Raw genomic sequence first — 24932 nt, 5'->3', positions numbered from 1 at the left:
TTTATAGATGTTCAATTCAAAAGTCTTAAAATCATCTAGAGGTCTCCTTTAACAGTATTGAAATATTGACAGAAAATATTACTTCATGATATTGTTTATTACAGACATTTATAAGAGATTTGAGGGCATTGACATCTTTACCTTAGATTTGCATGCATATGCATATATGCAAATGATTGATATCACTGTTTGGCAAAAATCATGCTATATCTAACAATACCATAACTTTCCCATTCTCGATTCAAATCTATTGACACGTTTCTGTTCCTATTTGCTATCTGATTTTCACTGGTCTTGTTAAATGTAAAGGTCAATTTGAACGTGATGTGAAGTCTCCCTTTAATGGTGTCGGGAGTATGAAATTACTCATTGAGCAAAACAAGGGCACAGCTGACCTGTTGCTCACTTCTACATACCCCATCACCGCTCTCCGCTGAACCAAAATGCTGGCGAGGTGACGATGCGCCGTCGGCAAAACTACCAATCTGCTTCAATTATGAAGAGCCAGTGGACTTGATGATCTGCGCTCATCACGCTCTCGGTTTTCTTATTCTCTTTCAATTCATGGGGAATATTTGATGAGAACTTGGTATCAATAGCACTGACTCGCAGAACAATTGTGCGGACTGTTGTTGGTTCATTTGTTGTTTTCATTACTGCCTCTCCCTTTGTGTTCAAAGCCTCTTATATGAGGAAAGGAATAAATGATGCTCTACAGAGAAAGCGATTAATGTGGAAACACTACACTGCCTTCTCCAAATGTTTGCCCGCTGCAAGGATCTCGCTCCAGTGATCCTACGGACCATCACATTAAATTATTCTCGAGATGACTGTGGGTCCTAAAAAGGGCCTGGATACTCATGTGATGCTTTCAACGGTAAATTACGAGCAGCGTCCAAATTGGGCTCATATGTATCAGCCACCATTCTCTTGACAAGGGGACGCCATTTTGACAGAAGTCACACAATAGCCAAAGTCACCAACAGTGAATGAATTCCTCCTGATGATGAATGGAACGTGCTGGTCATTTTTTTTTCTCTCTCTTTTTTTTTTTTAATGGGGGGGGGGGGGGCTGGGGAAAACTAATGCTAGGCTTTGGTAAAGGTTTCCAAATGCAAATTATTTAAACGAGAGTCACTTTATTGCTGCATTAAAAAAAAAACCTGAAAACAAATATGCTCATCTTTTAAGGTATAAATCTGCTCCTTGTTCAAATTGACTATTACGAACATAGAAACTTTTATATGGAAGTTTTACACATTTTTCCCCGAGAACAATGATACCAGTATTTGCTGGAGTCACACATATGCAAATTAGATGTGATGATGTCACAGTCACACCTGTCTCCCAGTTGCTTGCACACTGTTATTACCTAATTTCCTTTCTGAACACAAATTAAAAAAAAATAAAAAATCTGCCACAGAAAATTGTTTTAGAGTTTTAACAATTCAACCTGCAATGAGGTCTCTGGAAAAAAGAGGGCTGGGGGGGGGGGGGGTTAGAGTTGCAAAATTATTGAATACAAGAGTGATTTTCATAATATATCTTTATGGTCAAACCAGTGGGAAAGCTGTGGGGCAAAGACATTATCAGTTTTCTAATTTGTCATATATGTGATGGTGACTGATATTGAGATTTTGCAATAAAACACTAGTCAAACCTGAAACTTTCAAAACTCCATTTCATGTACGTATATAAAGTAGTGACGAAACTTCTCCTACCGTGCTTGTATGGATTATTATACTTTCCTTTTAAATGAATGCAACCTGAACAGCAAATTGGGGTTCTCTCTACACAGAAATGCTCACTGATGAGGTATACAATAACAGAGGCTACACCTAACTTGCAAAGTTATGATGGAATTGAGTTTACACATATATATTTCATACTTGTAAATGATGAGAAAATAACATGATTATGTACACAGACTTGTATACAAACATCTTTTTTTTTTAAAGATCTTCTCATCTTGCACAGTACAATTAGCTTGGTTTGCACCTCAGCACAGTTTTTTGCTTGAAATAGCTTCAAGATGTTGCATTTATGCAAATTGTAAGTATATAATAAACTCTTGGGCTAACTCAGCTAAGGATGTACTTTACAATCATGACAAATCAGGTGAAATACACCGCCTACATGAACATATTCCCAGAAATTCATAAAAGGTGAATTCCACCCTGAAAAATGGTTTGTGTGAATAAAGGCAGAAAAATTAAACGAACAGGGCAGTGAAAGTTTGAGGAAGTTTCAATCAAAACTGAGAATCAAAGTTGTAATATTTTGAAGTTGTGATCAAGCAGACACATAGATAGCAATACTTACATATGTCATGTGTGAGCTCATCCCCCATTTACTCCATATTACAGATTAAATTTTCATTTTCCCATCATGTAAATTTTCAATTAGTACATGCACATTTTATAGGTAAACGCATTGTAAATAATAATATCCCCTGCACGTACAGAAATACATTTATTCATTGATTATGAAAAAAAAAGAAGAGATTCTATGGAATTTTTTGGCATGGAGAAAAATAAAAGGTGAGTTCACATGATATATTCCTGAGTTGCCAATTTGGTGCTCGATGAATTAACCCGATGCCAACAACAATCTTGTGAATCCTGTGCTTAGTCTATGGGGCTTTCAGAATCTTGTAGCTAATGGATTAAATTGTTTTATATTCAAACCTGTTCCTCGTGAGAGAGTGGCATTACATGCATCCCATTTTATTCCACCATGCCAACCATTACACCCAGTTTGAAGCAGAATGTGCCTCCAGATGGAGCACTTTACATCCAGACACTCACATCCATTCCCCACTGTAGGTTTACACTGTCAAGTGCTGCAACCTCATCCCCAGGGGCAATGCGCAGCACCCATCTCTCCTTTCAGCGTCTTGCCATGTACCCGAATGTATTACACACATCCACACTACAGTGCGATACGGGTAGTCATCCATTCGATGAATAAAAAATGTGTTCAATGCTTCCGACATCTCATTTGTCCCCTCCTAAGTACAAGGACAATACAATTTTCTTACAAACTATAGAACCTATGCTTATGTACCATTTATAAACATCATATGCATCACATTTGAATATATCAATGTTGTGAAATAAACACTGATGTATTGAAATAAAACAAAATTGTAAGAGGGTTCTTCAAATACTAAAAATAATCAAACTAGCAGGGGACAGATACATGGCTCTCTGTTATACCACAGCAATTCATATGAACCATGTTTCTAATATGGTAGTGCCTGTAGGGAGTGATATAATGTAAAAAGAGTAGTATTTCATGTTTTGTTTGGTTGAATCCTATTGTTGCAGGTCTACTGCTTTTAGACAAAGCATACAATGCTTGGCTTGTTTGCGCAACATGACAAAAGGTACATGTATGGAAGGAGTGCTCTACCAGCATCTAATCACCACATTCACTGGCGTAATATACAACACCATGAGCTCTGGCCATATAATTGGAAAGGAAAAAAAAAGAAGATATATTGGCACGTGAGACATATATGCAATTATATCTGAAAGTCTTGGTTTGATTACCAACAGAGTGTGTTGATAGAGTATTGGCTATTACAGCTATGAGCACGTGCATCATTTTTTATTCTTTTTTTTTTGGAGGGGGGGGGGGTGGGGGACAAATCAAATCACAATATCTGTAAATATTCTGTACTTTATTCAAATTTCTCTATCTTGTATTAATGCACTTTGAACATCCACATTAAGCACTATATACATGTAAGTGCTACTTCTTATCATCATCATCTAAGTATTATTATTATTATTATTATCATTATTATCATTATTATAGTCATTATTATTATTGTCTCTATTGTTACAAGATATCTCTTGGAGATCAATATCACGTCAAGTTCCATCCTGGAACCTTAGACTTCCAGTACTTTTCTCAGGATTCTCGCTGTCCCCAGCAATGCTGCTTTTTGGAGCGTTTGCACTCGATCGCGCACACCCACATCGTCCAAGTGCCGTTGCAGCTGCTTTGGCGTTGTTCCGAGTGCTCCAACGACAATAGGGATCACCTTCATTTTCATATTCCACAGGCGGCAAAGTTATTATCATTATTATTATTATTATTATTATTATTATTATTATTATTATTATTATTATTATTATTATTATTATTATTATTATTATTATTATTATTATTATTGTTATTATCATTATTATTATCATTATGATTATCAATATTATTATTATTATTATTATTATTATTATTACTAGTAGTAGTAGTAGTAGTAGTAGTAGTAGTAGTAGTAGTAGTACACGTAGTAGTAGTAATATACAGTTCTAAGGAGCTCTGCAGGAACTTGACAGTGACATGTAATTCTGTGCCTCCACAGATTTAGACATACAAATTTGAATGTGTCATTGAAAATGCCACCTGTAACATGCTACGCCATACTGATATACATGGCACTTCTGCAACCAAAACCTACTACATTGTAAGATCTTTCCTTGGGGATACAAATGGTGTTTTGACATTTTGATATAGTTTTGAATCATCATAAGATATCAGTTCTCTGGTATTTTAACATACACACAATTTGCATAAAATTGTCACATTAACCTGTTGAGAATGAGCTTATTTTGCTTTGAAACACATTTCCCATCTAGACATCTGCCCGAGTATTTTCGCGTACAGATATTTTCGCGAATTGCTACTTGGAGGACATTTTTGCATGTTGTTAATTTTGCGGTTGCGAGGGTCTAACTGAACTTAGTTATTTGCGCGTTGTGATTTTCGCGTGTTGTTATTTTTGCGGTTCAAAGGTGATTCGCTAAATTTGCGAAAATGAAATCACCGAGAAAATTTCAGCTCGTACAGTATAAACGTACACTTCACTCACCCCTCCCCTCCTTCTCCAACAAAACATTCAAAATTATAGCTCTACAAATATTGCTGTAGGCTGTAGTTATTTTGTACTCGAAGTAACATTGTATTACAGTTGTAAGTCAGGAACCTTAATGGCATATGACAGAGCACTATCAAAGTTAATCAAATAAAATGGCACAATGAAAATGCTCACGAGTAAAAAACAAAGTCTCCTCGTATATGGAAATAGTCTGCTTATAATGTGTGACATATCCTGATACCTATACTATTACATCACTGCAAATTTCAGACAAGGAAGTCCCATGCATTACCATTCACGTCGGTGCAAATTTGAAATCGCAGCCACTCACCTTGCCATTGGGACTTGACTTTTTGAATACTCTGCAGAGGACAAAAAAGAGAAGACAAAACGGGAATTACAATTTATTAGATAAGTGCAGAATAAACAGGAAATCAACTCTCACTCTCCCTGTTATACGTGAACTTCGGTATTTCTGGAAGCTGTTGTGAAAATCTGAATACGTGGACATGCGGAAAGGTCAAATTTTGCTCAAATAAGCATGTGTGCCCTTCGTAGGCATTTATTTGCCACAGATATATGATTCACGCAGGATAAAACTTGCATAAGGGCAATTCCGCAGTTAGGTGGACATGACATGGATAAAAGAAATGTGCCTCTTTATCTTACCCTTTAATCTAGGTATCAACTAATGCCATGGATGTTCACCAATCATTAGGGTCTTTCAAATTCAGTAGATTTTATTTTTCGTATTCATTGATTTTGTGAGATCTAAAACCATCATTTAAAATGTACATGTGGGACTGGGGACGCTGAAATTCACTTAAATGCAAATTACATTGGGTTCCTTTGAAATTTTTTCCTCAAAGTTTTGCTAAAAGGTAAAAGATGAATACATTTAAATACTCCAGAAGTCATGTGACATTTTGTCAATTACAAAAGGGTGAAATGACCTGCGGAATTACTCCGGACAAATGTAACGTTACTAACTGTAACGTTACTAACCATGCTTTTGGGGGTCTAGCTAAAAAATTATTGGTCGAACTGCTAAAAAAATTTGCATGAACATTTGTCATGATGCAATAATTGAAATTAAAGCAACACTTTGTTTGAAGTAACTTGAATTTTTGCACACTTTTTGTTACAAGACATTGATTTTTTTGTCATGTCCTTTTTTCGTAACGTTACTAACCAGCCCTTTAAGTTGCTATAGCAATTCTAATATTTCTTGGATTGTGTTCATTCTTTTCTGTATCATAAACCTGGGAAGGATGAACATGTTTTTGACATAATTTTGACTTGAAATGAATAAATGGTAATTTAGTGGTTAAAATAAATATCTAAATTTGTTCAAATGTAACGTTACTAACCGCGGAATTGCCCATAAACTGAGAGATGAACACATCAGTTGCTTTTGATCAAGTCATTACGAGGGAATCCATACTCTCTGTAAATTAAAACTTGTCCTTGTGCATTTTCATTTCAGCTCATTCTACAACACAGTGAAGGTACTGTTTAATTGCATTGTAAGGTCACACTACTCTATACTAAGTAAAATATATTTTTGCACTATCTGAGTTATGAAACATTTTTTTTAAATTCATTTTACAGGGGTCTCACAGCTACAGGTAAAAAAAAAATGCACATGCTGTCTATGCACAGGACCATATGTTCATATCTGTGTTGGCACTAACTGACATGGTTGTTTCACACGAGTAAAATACAACATGCAAACACTGTTGAATATATTAAGGAAAAGTTCCCTGTTCAACAATATGTAAGATTACGCTTTCTTCAATGTGATTCAGCATTATCATTATTATCACTATTACCTCCGCCAAGGGAGGAGGTTATGTTTTCATTACCGTTGGTTTGTGTGTTCCGTTTGTTTGTTCGTTCGTTCGTTTGTTTGTTTGTCCGTGTGCAAAATAACTCAAAAAGTAGATAACGGATTGGAATGAAACTTGCAGGAAAGGTTGAGAATGAGACAAGTAACAAACGATTAACTTTTGGTAGTGATCCGAGAATTTTGGGGGAATTTATGAAGGATTTTTGATATTTTGGCAGGTAGGGTCAATGAACTTGGGAGTTCAGGCTGCGCGTATTTGAGGTTTGCATGCGCGCACTAAAGTGCATGCTCTAGTTTCTGCAGCTGCTAGGGCAAGGCGCGCCGTGCAGCTGAGCTTATGACGTAACAAAGGCTTCTATATTGGGAAATCGGGCGACTTTCAGCACACAATGCTATACTCGGTATAAGTACGTATGGGTGGAAATTACTGATATCTCTATGGAAGAACAAGATCAATAGTGGAAATAAGCTGCATGCTTTGCAGGGTCTGCGCTCTCAGAGTGCTTTTCTAGTTATTATTAATTATTATTATTATTATTATTATTATTATTATTATTATTATTATTATTATCATTATTATCATTATGGTAATTATTATTACTGTTATTATTATTATCATTATTATTGTTATTATTATAATTATTATTATTATCATTATCATTATCATTATCATTACCATTATCATTATCATTATAAATATCATTATTATTATTATTATTATCATCATCATCATCATCATCATCATCATTATTATTATTATGTTTTATAGGATTTCTATGGATATCAGACTCTGCAATCAACTGATGATTCCAATACTGCAAGCTGTCTGGTTCACACCCACTTAACTTCTGTAATCAGATTTATAATGTTGCAGTCTATGTCCATTCCCATAATACCTCAAACACAAACTCTCACACGCACACACACTGGCCATGAACATGAGGAAGTTATTTAGCCATCACAGACACACAAACACTCAAAAAGAGACACACGCAGGCTACAGCAATGCACAAATGTAATTGTGGGAAAATTTTTTTAACATGCTGGAAATTAAATCAGTATTGTCAGGAGAATAAACTGCATAACACCAGCCTGAAAAGTCAATACATTATCAACATATGATACAAAACATAAAAAAAAAAACTAAATGATTCACTATCTGCAGAAGCTGGTACAGATCAAATTGACTATTTGACACCAGTAGGCACAACTTCTTTTTTTTTTTCATCACGCATTCTCAAAATACAAATTTGTTCATAGTGTGTACTTTAGTATCAGAATAGCCACATGCCACATCTTGGCTCAAAATTGCCCGCAGATTTCACATAGCTGTAGCATGAGAAGAGGGGAACAATCTTTTTTTTTTTTTCCCCTGTATCTTAACTAAATACCCACAGCATCTTATAGCTCACACATAATCACAGCAGAGTTCAATTCATCTGTTTGACATCAGATGCTCATATTGGAGGACCCGATTTACTATCAGTGGCTGTTCTTAACAACCAGAAAGCTTGGCCAAGGCTTGCCTGGCATAGCAACAACTACTGATTCATATGAATTGGATCCCTAGTAATAAAATCATGTTGAAAATAGGGTCCATGTAACTACTGGGTATCCTTGTGGTGAAATATTTCTATGCATCAATGCAATACATAGATTAGTAGAATAGACCACTGAATATCATCCGAATGAGTATCACTCATGCTGCTGAAGAGCCAATTATATTTTGCAAACCATCCTATGATTTGAGCAAAGAACTAATAATGAGTAGGTACTAGAGTGCTTAACTGGCTATATAATTGCTCTTTGATTGTACAGAGACACATCAGGAGGTAGCTAGGCTCATCCCTCATGCTAAAACGCTAGCATACAAGCAACAGAGGAGCAGCCCATAAAGCAGACAATTGAATACAGTGATATAACATGAATATTTCATACCAGTTATTGAAAAGCCAATCACATTTTGCAAACCCTTACTGTGGTTCAGTAATACGCTAAGCTTCCAGTTATACACAGTGCACATCAGTATACCATGTACATTTACCTTTGCAAGCCTCTCCACTTTAGTCAGCACACTTAAAGTCACCATGTGATTGATGTTAAATGAACTTTATCAAAGGCTGCGTTTATCTAACTTGAGAGAGAGAATCACGTTTCCAAACTCGTTTGGAACGGTGTTTGTAAACATGGTTTGAAACGCGATTCTCGATGAGCCGCGTTTATCTAACCATCATACAATGGCGATTCCAGTGGTGTCACTGCGCAGCTGCTTTGCGCCGTTTGACCTGGGAAATAAAAGTCAACTGCAACCACAAAACATGCCTCCTCAGTCACACACAAATAATGGGTAGAGAGTACAACCGGAAACAGCTGGGATTTAACCTTGAGATATAAACGCATTTCAAAACGGCATTGCGTTTATCTACTCACAGAACAGCGATCGTGGTCTCAAACGCGTTTCAAAACGCCCTTTGAAAGGCGTTTCAAAACGGCATTCCTAAACGCGTTTGAAAACACGGTTGCGTTTATCTAACCCCTGAAAATGCCTCAAACGCGTTTAGGATCGTGATTCTGCCTCAGAAAATTTTTAGATAAACGCAGCCAAAGAGATCTAGGGGTGCTTTTATCAACTCACTTCTGGCACAGAATTATATGGTTTCCAAACAACTTTCAGGAAGTTTTGGGCAGTTGATAAACACAAAGCTGTTTTGATTATCGCATTAGAAATATGTCTTTGAAATGCTGAAAAAGTGTGATCACAAGCGTGTTTCTGTAGAGTTAAAAAACGTAAATCATTTTTAAATGTATCTGTAGCTCCCACCTGCCCATACAAACCACTGCCAGCTACACATCTCTACTTCTTGGGCCATATTGCGCAATAATGGAGCCGCGCTGTGACAAGCCCTCCCAATCGACTCACTACAGACTTGATAACGCAGCAACTCGAAAAAGGTGAGCCGAAAGGCATTTTGCAAATTATGTGTTTTGATGGAGGGTATTGAAACACGTTTCAAACATGGAAAAGTTGATAAATGCAGCCCAGGACTGGAGGCATGAAGAGGTGGGAAAATTGACTTAACGAATTTCAGTGCATGCCATGAACGGAAATATGCAATAGAGTTCTTATCAGCTAATTTGATGAAGAAACGGTAGACGTCATTTCAAATTGGAGCTGTCATCAAAACAGTTCGTGTGATGAAAGTGGGGGGGGGGGGGACATCGAAGCCACAAGGGTCTGTACAGGTGGTTTGGTCATCATGGCGCCCCCCCCCCCCAAAAAAAAAAGGCTAGTACTAGTATCAGGAAACAGGGTATTCTGATAACCTCGAAATTAAGATGGAATGGTGTTTCCTTTCACCTGAAATCTGGTGGTCTGCTTAGGCGCTGGGGACGCTCTAAACTCCTCGCGACACACGCGCCTGACATCTGCATCAACCATCGTAATTAGGAGCAACTCAGCGGTAGAAAGGGAAACCAGTCAAAAACACTCATCCATCCACTGTTACCTGTCAACCCGCTTTCCGCTCTCTTAACCGCCCACTTCGAGGGGGGGGGGGGGGGTTCAGACTTAGGAGAGAGCCTGTTTGTAATCATCCTCCTATGATGCCATTCTGATTAAATGTCTTCGGAGCTGAAGAATATTCAGACATTAACGACACTGCATACCCGCTGACTGCTTATTGCTATGGACATTCCAAACATTGCCAATCTGTCAGTCAGACACACAACCCTTTATTGTGCTTACATGCAGGTGCATCCACATGGTATGCACATACCGTGGCAGGAAAGCATAGAAGAATCAAGCAAAGCTCCACCTCTACAAAATCCCAAAGGTGTACTTCACAGGTCAAACTGTTCAGGTTGACATTGACAGCAAGAATCAAGAGAAAAGTACTGACAGGGATCAAAAAATGTTGGCTCTTCTAAACTGCAACCTCTCTGCAGAAAATTCCCTTCCACATCATGATTGTATTAAACTTAGTAATGATTTGATAATTCAAGATTCAAGATTCAAGATTCAAGATAATTTATTGTCATGTATAAGATATACATAAAATTTGTTTTCGGACATACATAAAGATAGAGGTGCATAAATGAAGAATATAAATCATGAAATAAGTTAACATGAGTTTTATACCATACATACATAAAATATATACATTTAATACCAAAAAAAAGAAGAAATATTGCAGGAGAAAATAAGCATATATAAAGTATGCATTTTTTTTTCCCTTCGCCCCATTCACCCCATCCAGGCACTTCCATAGGATAATGATTTTCCTGATCCAAATAGTACATCACAGAATCATTCTTCACTAAAGCATTGTATAAATATATGTTGTAGTACTGTAACGTAAGCAAGTGTGGGGACTGCACCATATATAAAGTTTGCTTTTTAGCAGCCCCTCAATTTTCACTTCCATCAAGTCCTTAATGAAATCAGATGTCATACTGATCATGTGATACTATGTTAACAAGAATATACCATCATTTTGACGTTTGTGTTACCCATGTATATTGTTTGGAAATGCAAATGAAAAATGAATGAATGAATGAATTAATTAATGAAAAGCCTCCACGTTACGTCTTTATGTTGCCTTTTAAAAAGGAAGAAGAAGAAGTAGAAGAAATATATAGTTTTTCACCAAATGATTGAATGCAACTAACAATGTCATCTCTGGATAATACATTTAATTTCTCGTAGAATCTTCTTCCAGTACAATGCTGCAAAAAGCATGGGGACACTGTGCTCTATACTCACACACACACACACACACACACACACACACACACACACACACACACACACACACACACACACACACACACACACACAGTGAATGCCCCTGGAGTGTTGTGCATACACATTTGCCATGTGGAAAAACGATGCTGCCTGTGAGATTTTTGCTGAAAATTAATGATTATGACTCTACCATTTTCTCCCGACCGAGGCTTTTGTGGTCTGTTAAATTAATCACAAAATGAACACACGCTGGTTTCTTGTTTTCCCCTCAATCACTTGAATGTGTTATATATTACACATTTAAAATAAACAATATTCTCGATTTTTCCTCCCTTCTCATTTACATCACTAGATGTGGATTATATCATTAAATTGATACAATTACAAATATGAAAACATTATGGAGCTCTGTCTTTCACGTTCTTCCATAATCATTCTTCTGATGATCAAATACCTAAAATGCCCCTTTCACATGATGAACATTTATTTTGCAGGCTATGAATAAGGATTTACAGAACTGAGAGCTCTGCATATACTGTACTTATGAAGAGTGCATTGTATGATGGGCCTGCCTATGAATAACCTCTATAATACACCTTGTTTTGATAATCACACTCAAAACCCAAACTGCTAAATGACCGTCAAAAGCACAATTGTGACTTCAGAATGCATTTTTTTTTTGGCTTATTCATCATAAAAGAGATAAGTGTTTGATCCCAAATTATCTCCCTCAGTGCTTGATTATATGTGAGGTTGATAGGCATTATGTGGAATTATGGAGAAATGTTTTCATTCTCAATTCAGCTGGCAGCAAATTTCCCATAGCATACATTTATGTCTACTTCACAAGCAATGCACTGGCGGGCTATGACCTTTAAGACAAAGAATTCAGTGGGAAGTGATAAATTTGAGTGATCAAAACTGATCTCCATCCAGACCACTATTGTTGTGTTCACACTACACTCCTAATCTCTTAAAGATTAGCTCAAAGTTTTAAACCTCAATGATACACAGTTGGTATGTGTTTCACACTACTGTATCGTCGTTTCTCATTATCGGGGTTTACCGCTTGCGCTGTGTATATATATTTCTTCCTGTTCTGCGGATTAATCATCGAGTGAGGCTCTCCACAAAAGTTTAATCTTAAAGATTAGGTGTTACATGGACATGCATCATAGTTTAAAACTACAAGCTAATCATCAATGTTACAGCTTCGAATATTACAAACGCCGCGTGAACTGAACTTATGCCAGAAATGGGATTGCTGGAGGTTCACCTGGGAAGATTAGAGCTCATTGTAACTGTGAGCTAGGATTATTGGAACCTAGAAACAAATATCCCTTGTGCTCTTACAATTGTAGCACACAAACCTGGATAGCTGTGGCTGAGATGGTATTAAATCAACAGTGTCAGTGCCCGAGTTTGCAGTTATACATGTAGGTCATCAAATTTTGCTTAAAAACATTAATTGCTCTAGTGAAAACTCGAGCTAAATACGGTTCTCCACCAGCATATGTAATATGTTGCTTGGCACAGAAAATTACAAAAGACAATAGAATAAATACAGCTAGTATGAGAATGATACCAGTATAAATCAACAAATCATCAACATTGACGTCTTCCTTGGCTCATATACAATGATCATTTACATATTCAATACTTTGCATGCATTTCTTCAAATTCATGAAAATTCTTCCGTCGTGATGTTTTCATTGCAACTGATTGACAAATTGCCCTACATCGACGTAAATAAGCACTGAATTGATCAGTGTTTTAGTAGTAGCCATGATAAAAAATCATGGGCGTACATACTCGAGCAGGATTCGAACCTACGACCTCCTGATCACCGGACAGGCGTCATCTCCACTAGACCACCGAGCTTTCAAATTCATGAAAATTCTTCGTAGGTTCGAATCCTGCTCGAGTATGTACGCCCATGATTTTTTATCATGGCTACTACTAAAACACTGATCAATTCAGTGCTTATTTACGTCGATGTAGGGCAATTTGTCAATCAGTTGCAATGAAAACATCACGACGGAAGAATTTTCATGAATTTGAATAACAAAGCAGTACCCGCTGCATGCTATAAGGATTAGAACCAACACTTGCTGTCGGGCGAAAGCTCGGTGGTCTAGTGGAGATGACGCCTGTCCGGTGATCAGGAGGTCGTAGGTTCGAATCCTGCTCGAGTATGTACGCCCATGATTTTTTATCATGGCTACTACTAAAACACTGATCAATTCAGTGCTTATTTACGTCGATGTAGGGCAATTTGTCAATCAGTTGCAATTGCATGCATTTATTTGGAACAAACAAGAGCTTAAATATAAAGTCCCATGTAGCTTTCTCTACATCTTTTTAAATACATTGTTCATATCTTTGATTGAACAAACAAGTACCATTAAATGATTGTACTACCAAGGTTGATGATGATTGAGATAATAATGATAAAATAACGATTTAAAAAAAAGAGAAGAAAATGTACAGTTATGTAAAGCATATGACAAAATAAAAATTTCTGTCATCACAATGCTACAGGAATGCCATATTTTCACTTCTGCGATAGCCCAAGAAAGAAAACATAAACAAAAGCAACTGGCTGCATGAAAAATGTGATAAAATCAGTGACGTCATTTCACTCCCTACAGTGGGGTCATCCTATCATAATCTGCGATCTAAAAGAGAGGAAAATGCCCAGGTATCTCTCGTATCTAAACAATTTGGCATATCCGAGTTTGTCGATTTCCATGCATAATATAATTCAATCAATTATCTATGCACAGATCTGGTTTGCTCACCTCCCCCCCCCCCAATCATGCTCCTGTCTGTTTTATACAGTACTTCGCTTTCTTTCTTGTATGCTCTAATTCTGAGAAGTGTATTACGTGATCAAGGAAGATGGCTAAAGTGGATGCGTTACCCAGGCAAGGTAGCGAGAAACTCGACTTCTGGGTTGAAGATAATGTGGAAGACACTTGCACGAATTAGAACACAATGAATAAGAAAGTAGATTCAGGCAGTTGATATGCAGGAAGTGTAATGCTTACCATGATTATTTGATGATAATTTTCACAAATTATATGAAATTGTCCTATTCATGAAAATGCAGAGAACATTATATTTATATGCTTTTTGAGGTAACATATTAAACTTCCACAGAATGAATCTTGCCACTTTGTTATGCTACTTGTCTTTTTATCTCCTTTTCATTTTCATTTCATCCCTGATTCATTCATTAATTTCTTAAACACCTTCTTTTTTTTTTGATGCTCATATCATACCTTCCTTAATGTTATATCATTTTGTTATCTATCCTGTCCAGTTCTTCCTTTACAATCTCTTTCTCTCTCTCTCTCTCTCTGTCTTCCTTCCCTTCCTCCTTTACCTTCTCTCTTCCTTTCCAGCTTCTTTCTTCTTCTTTTCTTGTAATATTCTTTTCAGGATCATCTTTTATTTATACACTTTGCTCTTGCCTCCTCATCATCTTCATTTGATTACCGACTCTCTCAAAGGAATCTGTACCTTTTAATGTTTCATTTTTTAACAGATATATATGGCACCCTACAAATACTGTGAATCATCATCATCACCATCATCATCATCATCATCATCATTATTCATCATCATCATCATCATCATCATCATCATCATCATCATCGTCATCATCATCTTCTTCTTCTTCTTTTTGCCATCTTTTATCTTTCTCTTCCTTCTCACCTTCCTTCCATCTTAACTCCACCAGTGCCTCCCTACAACCTTTCCCTAAGCTTCCATTTCTCCTTTTCTTTTTCATCTTCCTTGTAATCTCGACCTCCTCTTTTCCTTCTCATTTCTAAACCTGCTCTTTTCATCTCCTCATGCCCATCATTATTTTCCTTCTTCTTCTTGTATGCTTCTCATCACACTGAATTTTCTCTTCTTCCATACTCTTCCTTCACTTGTATACTGTATACGCCCATATATTTAGCGGTCTGATTTCTCACAAATCAGGACTCCCTGACAATTTTGCGAGTGGTTAAATTCTCGATTGCGGAGTTAAGTACTGAACAGAGAATCAAATGCGTGCACGTCACATTCATGTCAAGATCAAAATGAATATTTTTGTGTTTTTAAATTCACGAATAGCACCCGACGCGCGAAATTTGCAAAAATAAAAACCTCACAAAGTATTCAGCGTATACAGTATCTTTTCTCTGAGTCCCCCATCCCACATCTGTTCTTTATTGATTCACTTTGTACTTTTACACTCCACACTCCCCCTTCCATATTCTTCCTTCATTTGTATATCTTTTCCCTGATTCCCCCCACCATCTGTCATTCATTCTTTCTCTTTGTACTTTTACACTCAAAGCCCTCCCTCACCTTCACTTTCACTCTCTGTCCACCCCCACCCCTCCCTTCCCCCATTCAATGCCATTCTTCTTGAGGCAGACAAGAGCTTTCCACTGACTGGAGCGGGATATATGATTTGCATACATGAATAAACTGTGGGAGCAGGTGGAAGGGAGCATGCGGACGAGTTCAAGTGTGCAGGGTGTGATGATGGCTTCTAGAAACCATGATGCCATTCTCGCTGGTGCACGTACGTCTCAATGCGCAGCATGGACAAACTGCACATAACTGGTCTCTATGAAACCTATGCTGATAATGGTGGCGACAATAAGATGGAAGATGACCTTAACTCATTGAAGACCAGTCCCGAGTATACTCAGGCAGGTGTCTATGGGAAATGCATGTTGTAGCAAAATCAGTCTGTCCTCAAGTGTTAAGTATTACAATGAGAGCACTTATACAGATAATACAATAGCAATGATGATAACTGTGATCATGGACGTCAGTATCACTATCTGTACACCTGCTATTACCAGGGTACTCATTTTTGCTACTTCTATCAGCATCACTATCATCATCATAATATTATCATCATAAAGGAGGATTAAAAACAAGCTAGACTTAAACATTGTAATTGCCCGAGGAACGAGGTCAACTAAGAAATATTATGATGAGTCAGTAGTCTACCAAAGGGGGAAAATGACAGAAAGAGAATGAAGAGGGGGTAGGAGGAGAAAGAGGAGAGAAAAGGAAGAAGAGAAGAAGGAGGATGAGTCAGGACAACTGGTATCTGGTGTAAGAGATGGCACGTGTCTACCAACATAATCTTCCCATCCCCCCCGCATCTCTGGTCTTTGTCACTATGGCAACCAACAAAATCCATTCCCTCTTCCTACAAATTTACGAACGGGAGACGTATCCTGAATTAATCACATTAGTTTTTTCCCCCTCTCTATCACACATCCTAAACTGTCTAGACACTTCCAAAGCTAACCTAATCTTGGAGTAGCAGTCGTATACACCCATGCAATCACCTCCCAAGTTAGAAGATTAGATCTGAAGCCATTTAGGCTCCGACGCTTTTTGCTTGTGTATAATTGGTCGTGTGACAGGTGCCCCTGTGGCAACAGTATCAATATTTCCACAAAAAGTATAAAAACTGTGCCCAAATGAGGGATGTATCAAGCTTTTATGAATGAGGTAAAAGCTGGGTAATGTGACAGGATGTCTCTCTGAATGACAAGGGATAGGATGTTGAAAGAAAGCTCTCCTTCGGCATCTTCTCACTGTCCTCTTTCCATCTCTCGACGACATAAAATCCCTACAAATTGGATGACTTTGTTTACTGACAAGCTTTGACAGGTACTTTGAACAAGATTCATTTCTGAAATTCAGCGGTATGCGCGCGCATTCTTGAGAGCTGGTCAACCTGGCATCGTCGAGCTGCACGGCAACGGGAGACTTTCGTGCCGTCCCCGCTCTGAACTTTGAAACTCGACTACCGCAGGTCATCCACCTGTTGAGTATGGCAGTCATCGTGCGCAACCTCTGCATGACGACGCAAACGCACAACATGTAAAACAAATTCGTCAACAGGCAAATGCTCCATGTTTTATTGTGATCAATGAGCATACACACCTATCAATTTTTCAGTCACTCGTTTCAAATTTGAAACAGATCTTTTGCTGTTTAAAGTCTTGGCCACAACTTGCTCAAAGTCTCATTTAAGTTAGACAGATGCTTCCCTAGTCAGCTAAAGAAATGAAAACTTTTTTTTTAGAGGTTTATCACACACTGTAAACAAGGTCTATTTTTTTTTTTTTTTTTGTAGTGCAATTTTTGCAAAGTTTCCACTAGTCTGAAATACAATGAAAATGACAGCACATAATCAAGTTTACTTCAATAGGAGACGTATTAAACTTTTTGAATAGATGTACACCAAGCTGCTATATTAGAAACAAACAAACAAATTCACTGACATTACCCAAGCATGAAAGATTGCTGGTGCAAAAATGTCCACTAAAAAACAAACAAACAAAACAAAAAACAATAATTTTCTGAGAGAAGAATTCCCTCCACACTTACAGTAATGTCCTTCATGACAGAAATGTCTCATTTCATTGCAAGGTCGCCTGTATATGGTTACCAATGTACCCTGTATATTTATCAGGCTGCTCTTATAGAAATAGCAATCCCCCCCCCCCCCCCCTCTCTCTCTTTTTTCTGCAAAATCCATTTCTGGCAAAACTGAAAGAGCCCGCATGATACCCGCATGTACCTAAGAACTTTCCTGGAAATGGCAATGCAACTTTTTATCATTTATCTATTATTATCATTATTCATTTATCTATTTTTTTCTCTTTTTTTTTGGTGTGTGTGGCAGACCTCCCAACCTTTCTGACTGAAAAAATAGGGATGATTTGACACAGAAGTAGGAAAGAAAGAACAACTGCCATAGCATTGTGTAGAAAATTTTGAAGGCTGATAGGAAACTCCTATTGAAACAACAGCTGGGAAGGGTAAGAATTCAAATTCTTTCCTCCAAATTCAGAATGGTTGGGAGGTCTGGTGTGGTTTCAGTTTGTTATTCTTCAGTTTTGTTGATTTAGCCTTGTGTTTTACTGTGAGAATTGCATATAAAAACAAACTGGTGAGCAAATACTGGTGTGTGATCTTCAGAACTATTAGAAATTAAAGCGTATACCATTGACTTTCCAAAACATAAACACGTCTGGTGAAGGTTTGAGAGTCATGCAGTTCTCTTGTTCTGCAGGGTGTGGCCTTCAAATGTGGCTGGTACAGGCACACAAACCACTGACTGTTAGGTCAGCAATATTGGTGAAAGTAATTTTTACCTCCAAAGTGGATAATATTCTTACATCTTATAGGCAGCATAAAGTATAAAGAAGTGATGATATCACAGTCTTTTGTTATAGCTCAGTGTTGGCTCCACACAAAATACATTACATTTTGTCCCCTTGCAAAAGGATTAGGGCTGTATGTTGGAACCAGGTACATGGATGGTTAGCAACCCTTGTGTTCAAAGATATTAAGGTTTAATGTGAGGCTGTTTGCAACCAGTTTCCATGGAGATGAATGACTATGATGTCACACTTCTGTATTCTACAGCATAAGGGGTGAAGGATCTCCCTAAAATGATTCTTTCTTATGTTTCAAGCAAGTTATTCCTGGAAAGGTTTTATTCTGCTCTACCTGATACAATGGACTTATTTCCAAATGTTTAAATCTTGTGCTTTAATAGCCCATTTTACGATGAAACTCCATATTTCAATGCGTAAGTCCTCATCAAACAGCACATGCTTGAGAACACATTTGAGAGTGGGTGACATGATTACATCAGAAGAGACGCATCAAGCCAGTCAATGACCCTATAACTGATCCAGGCAGCTTCATGCATAACATCATAGTCATAGTGTGAAAATAGCAAGTTATACAACATCGAACAACAAACTACTTTTTAATCTTGTCTTCAGACTGCTGGTCTGAAGTGCAGTCGAAAGATTGATAGCACAATAAGGAAAGGTAGGCCTACAGTGTACAATGTATTGTACATGACGAAAGCTGTACATACACTCGTATGCCACGCGGTTTGCAACGGCTTCATTGTGGGAATTTCATGAGCTGTATGATTTTTCTGAACTTCACAACAGGCCAAAATGTGAAATTCAACTGTAATGCAATGTACAATTTGTGTATTGTCTGCATAAAAGAAAATTGTTCACTCTCCTTTCTGAGAAGGGATAATACTTCTTTCTCATTCAGCTGCAATGGATCTCAATAACAAATTACACCATTTTTGATATGATGCACCACGCGCTACCCCGGGGTATCGTAGTAACCCGGGGTACCACGTTGTGTAGCGCCATCTCACGTTCACTCGAGTACAACCGCAGAGTTACTGCATTACGTATGCGCACTGTAATGACCCGTGGTACGGTGCGATACTCAGTATAGCGCTTCATGCACTGACTACACGCACTATTATAATAGCCCGCTAGCTGTGCCAAAGTTACGATCTCGTAGACGTAGTTTCGATCCCGTAATTTTGTAAGCTTTGTGCACTTTGTGCCGAACAAAATATCCTTTCGCAATTAGGATCAAGCTGCAAAAATGCCAGCAGGTGATGGGGGCTATGCCGCACTGAAAGGAAAGGGCCGGAAAAGAAGGAAAATTTCCAGAGAGGAGAGGCTGGAAAACGCGAGGCTTCGCGCCACTCGGAAGTTGGGGAAGGAAGGGGCCGCCGATGTTCTGGAGGTGTTTCAGAAGGCCAGTGACGCCGGGGATAAGGCGGAGGCAGATGGCATTATTATGACCCTGCTGGCTCAGGGATTAATTGAGAAAACTACAGGATGAAGAGGGTTTTTTTTTACAAGAACAATGGCCATAATTGAATGTTGAAGAATTAATCACACACAAAAAAATTAATTTCCCACTTTTTGGTAACCCAGGGTACAGCCCTAAAAAAAAAATAAATAATTCAACAAAATGGCCGATTTTTTTCTGGTACCCCAGGGTACCATTTATGTCATCATATTCTTTTGTACGTCCTGTATGCAATTAAAAAAGCACAATATTATGTGCGAAAATATATGGTGTATATTCTGAGCAAGACCAGTTTGGACCAGCTATGTTTATACGTTTTAAAACACCTCCCAATTTCCTTTCACAATTTTGATTTCCACAAGTGAGCTACTACACATACATACAGTGTAGGCCTACACATTCTACATTTTTGTGAAAAGTAGAGCTCTGCATGGGGTGGGGTGGAGTTGGATGAGGTTCGAGTTTTTTCTGAAGTCTTTCATGGGCTGTACAGCCTCATTGTCCTTGACTACAGCTATATATTTGACTACATAGTTTTGTGCTGTATCTGTTTAATAAAACAATGTTTGATAACATTAAAACCAGAAATTTTCAAAAATTTCGTGAGAAGCATAGATTCGCCACAGTAAAATGCATGTGAAAGGTTTTGTCTACACAATGCATTGAATGCCAGTAGCAAATTGTGAAAGTTTCATACCGCGAACATTTCTGGTTTTACAGTATAACTTGACCCGCATGATTACATAATGATCTGCAGTTGGTATAACAAGTCAGTGGAGGGAATGGTGGGGTTTACGGGAAGAGGTGCCAGGTAAAAATGTTAGAGGTAAAAATGTCAGGGGTAAAAATGTCAGAGGTAAAATGTCAGAGGTAAAAATATCAGAATTAAAAATGTCAGATGTAAAAATGACAGAAGTAAAAATAAGGTAAAAGTGTCATAGGCAAAACATTTTTACTTCTGACATTTTTACCTCTGACATTTTTACCTCTGACATTTTTACTTCTGATGTTCTTACCTCTGACATTTTTACCTCTGACATTTTTTACCTCTGACATTTTTACCTCTGACATTTTTTACCTCTGACATTTTTACTTCTGACATTTTTTACCTCTGACATTTTTACTTCTGACATTTTTTACCTCTGACATTACCATGGGAAGAATGGTTAGGGATCGCTGAAAGAAGGGGGATAATGCAGAGATGAGGAATAGAGGTCCTACAGTTCTGCAATGTATGAAACATATGCTTAGACCAATCTACATACACACACACACACACACACACGCGCGCACAAACACACACATTCACACACACACACACACACACCCCGGGGAGTGTAAACATGCAGGCATAGAGAATATTTAGCAACAAGAACAAAACAAACAGCACCACCATTGATACATACTATGTACAATGTTGTGCATACACGCACAAGCACATGTTTGCACAGAGTATAAACACAATACAGGGTACCCCATACGCTCTCTCCTGCCCTAAACCACAAGGTCACATAGCTGTGGTCTGCTGACATCAGGCAGGGGATTACCCTAAACCTGACCACAGAGGTCAAAGGTGACATCCTATGTAATTAGTCTGGAAGGTCTGAGGAATGCCATGAGGCAGTCCCTAACCAATCAAGGTGACAGCAGGGTACTGTGACCTCAAATGACCTCTCTGCTAGGATAGTCTTTGATCAAGACCTCCCTCTTTCTTTTTCTTTTCTCCCAGTCACTCCCTTCTGCTTTTGCCCTTGATTCTCCCGCATTGCCAACAAACTTACAGATTTCCTGTGAGGCTGTTAATCAGTAGTAGATCATAAAACATAATAGCTAGCTCCTCCCCCACCCATAATTGCACAGCATTAAATTCTTTGTATTTGAAGTAATATTTTCTAGCATTTCTAAACGGGGAAAGTGTATCAACTTGAAAAGCCTTCAATCAAGAAGTGCATGTAAGAACAGTATCACATGAGTAATGTATAACCCACATGCTCATGAATACTAGCTGTGTCCTGATCTTGCAATTGGGACATCATCCACATGCTTGTGTTATGAGTTGCCCAGCATTTCCTACATGTTTTACCACACAATTTTGAAACTTTGGAACATGGCACAGTGTTCGACACTCGATCAATAGCATGCTATACATTCCTCATAATATGCCATGCATGTCATCAGCTTTATTAATACTGTATCACATAAAATGTAGTAATAAAGGGATGTTGAAAATTCCACTGGGCATGTTACAGACGGCGTATTGTCGCCATACAGTTGTTTTGTATGCGGGCACATGCTATGAAGCATATATGCAGCACTCATGTTTGCAGTTGTGTTGCTTCAATAATTTTGTAACAGCTACAAAGAGAGGCAGCACTCAAAGAAAACAAGGCACACCCAAAAAGGGCATACACAGAGTTCATTTGGGAATGAACTCGGTGAGCACTGGGTATGAAATTAATTTCTGTAAGTAATTATGGAGGAAATTGACGAACAATACGGAGCACATTTGGGGTACATAGGTGTGCTGCCATGTCACAAAGTCAATTTCCAAGGTACGGATACACTGTCAACCCTACCAATGAATCAAGTTACGGTCCAATGTGTTTGTCTTTTACAACTCGAGATACGAATTTATGAGATGGTGCCATTGCATTTCTGGTAACATTTATGATCTTCGGATGTTTACATGGCAGGTGACTTTGATCTATTACAGATCTACCCAAAACATAACAACCATATTACAGTTGTGATACAAATATCTCATGTGCAACACTATTGCATTTTTCTTTTCTTTTTTTCCCCCTTTTTTTTTTTTTTTTGGGGGGGGGGGGGGAGGTAATGACTACCGCAATTGTGACGTTAGATTTCCATAATACTGTGGGGGGCTAGTACTGACCATACACATATTTTGAGACTGAGAATCAACGCAAAGTCCTTCCCATCGCAAGGAACGTATAGCTCCAGCTTGAAAGAATGCATTGGAGGGGGGCTGGATTGAAAGTAGACCTGTCTGCCTATTGACAGCCCACTCACACTACCAAATAAGATTAATTTAAAGCCTGTCTGAGTTTAATGAGACAATCTTCCCGCTAGTACTCAAGAGACATACTCTGTGGAGCTACAGATCGATCTGGGTAGTTCAGTAGGAGTTTGCTCCACAGTGCTGCATTGGCTTGCTTTGGCGTACATCTATCTTAAGACCATCAAACTTTTGCTGCAGTGAGAATGCAAGCATGTCATCAAAAGCAATCTTCAGTGGCAAGTCGGCATGTCTGTCTGCAGCCGGCTTGATTGTGTTGTCATAGCAACAAGTTTACCTGAGACTACATCGTCTGCTGTCTGGCAAGAAATTTTTCCTTTTTTCCTTTTTTTGTGTGTGGGTTGGGGGAGTGACAAGCTATGTTGGGGAAACTGAAGCTTATCACCAAAATAGTCTTTGGATCACACTTCAGAAATCTTTTCTATCTTGGCGAGTATCTTGGGAGAGTAGAGTCTATATTTAGAGATTCAAGCCGCTGACGTTCAGATTAAAAAAAGAAAAAAAGTACTTGAAATCAACCAAGAAAAAAAAATCAGCACTGCAGGAGTTATATCACCAAATGTCACACAAAACAAGGCAGCAGGATATCTAACTCCAGCCAATAGGGCGCTTTAGATTTTCGCGACGGAAACGTTCAGAGGAAAAAAACATGTTCTGAGCATGTGCAATAATGCGCATGATGGTCAATCTAGTTATAGCTTGCGTCATCTGAGTTTTTCACGACGCGTTCTGGGCTATTTTTACATCCGCTCAATTCACGACGTAGAGAGCTACTTCATGCACCGATCATATGGGGGCGCCATTTTATTTTTTTGTAAGTTGCGTCCCAGCGTAATCTAAAGCAACTTTTCAGCACGACGCAGGGAGAGGGGAGAATGCCCAATGCAAGCGTCGTCTCACACGTCCGCGCCGCAAATCTAAAGCTCCCTACTGACATGTATGGAACATCTCAGACGAAGTTTGCTAACATTTTTGGAGACAATGAGAATGATATTGCACTCTGCGCAATGGAGCCCCCCTACGAAGAGAAAAATGCCAAGAAAACCCATTACATCATGCATCCATGTCTGCTTGGAGTTGGAGTCTCTGCGGATGCATTATTTTTTTCAATCCCATAATGCAACTTGCCACATGCACGCTAGGTTTGCACACTTGGGTGCCCAGGGTTACACTGCGGTCATTGTTTAGGCATGCGCAGCCTGGTTATTGAAAGCGCTTCATTTGCAGGCGAGGGATGTTTTTTCTTTGCCGCGTAATGGCAGCAGATAAAATTGACTTTCGAATCGTAATGCAAAAACTGATAACAACTGCACACGAAAGTGATTATTGTCTTTTTCTTGGGCGGAAGGGAGGGATGTCCAAATAAAGACAAATGACTTTAAGAAATTGGGCAACTGCTTTGTTAAACTATGAACAGAGTACAGCATGTGGGACCAAATGGTTGTTGTTTCACAATGTGCATTCTTTGATTCTGGTATATTTCTAACAGGGACTGCCACACAAGGAAATAAAATCGAATTTCTGGCTCTGAGTGACAGTTTCCCCCTCAAATGTCTCACGAATCAAGGTTTCCACTAAATGGCAGTGATCAAATTACTTTCATTTGAACCACCAGGAAACATTAGTAAGCCTTGGGTAAACATCGTGAGTGTGATCAACCAAACCAAAAAACAGAATTTCCTCCGTTTTTTTTCCTGTATCCATGCACCCAGAAGAAACTTGAACTGCTATTCTA

At 38.3% G+C, this 24932-nt stretch overlaps 1 protein-coding gene across 1 annotated transcript in view; it reads right to left on the bottom strand.

Annotated features, from left to right (window-relative positions):
* The window catches only part of LOC140244664 (beta-arrestin-2-like), a 185028-nt gene that overhangs the window by 26673 nt on the left and 133423 nt on the right, over positions 1-24932 (bottom strand). The window contains exon 2 of the mRNA XM_072324284.1: positions 5217-5247. Within this exon, the coding sequence (XP_072180385.1) occupies positions 5217-5247 (31 nt within the window). The remainder of the gene's footprint in view (positions 1-5216; positions 5248-24932) is intronic.

This window comes from Diadema setosum, chromosome 21 (assembly GCF_964275005.1).
Source record: "Diadema setosum chromosome 21, eeDiaSeto1, whole genome shotgun sequence".
Lineage (NCBI taxonomy): Eukaryota > Metazoa > Echinodermata > Echinoidea > Diadematoida > Diadematidae > Diadema > Diadema setosum.
The sequence above is the reverse complement of the archived record's forward strand: the minus strand, read 5'-3'. Positions and strand labels throughout refer to the sequence as shown.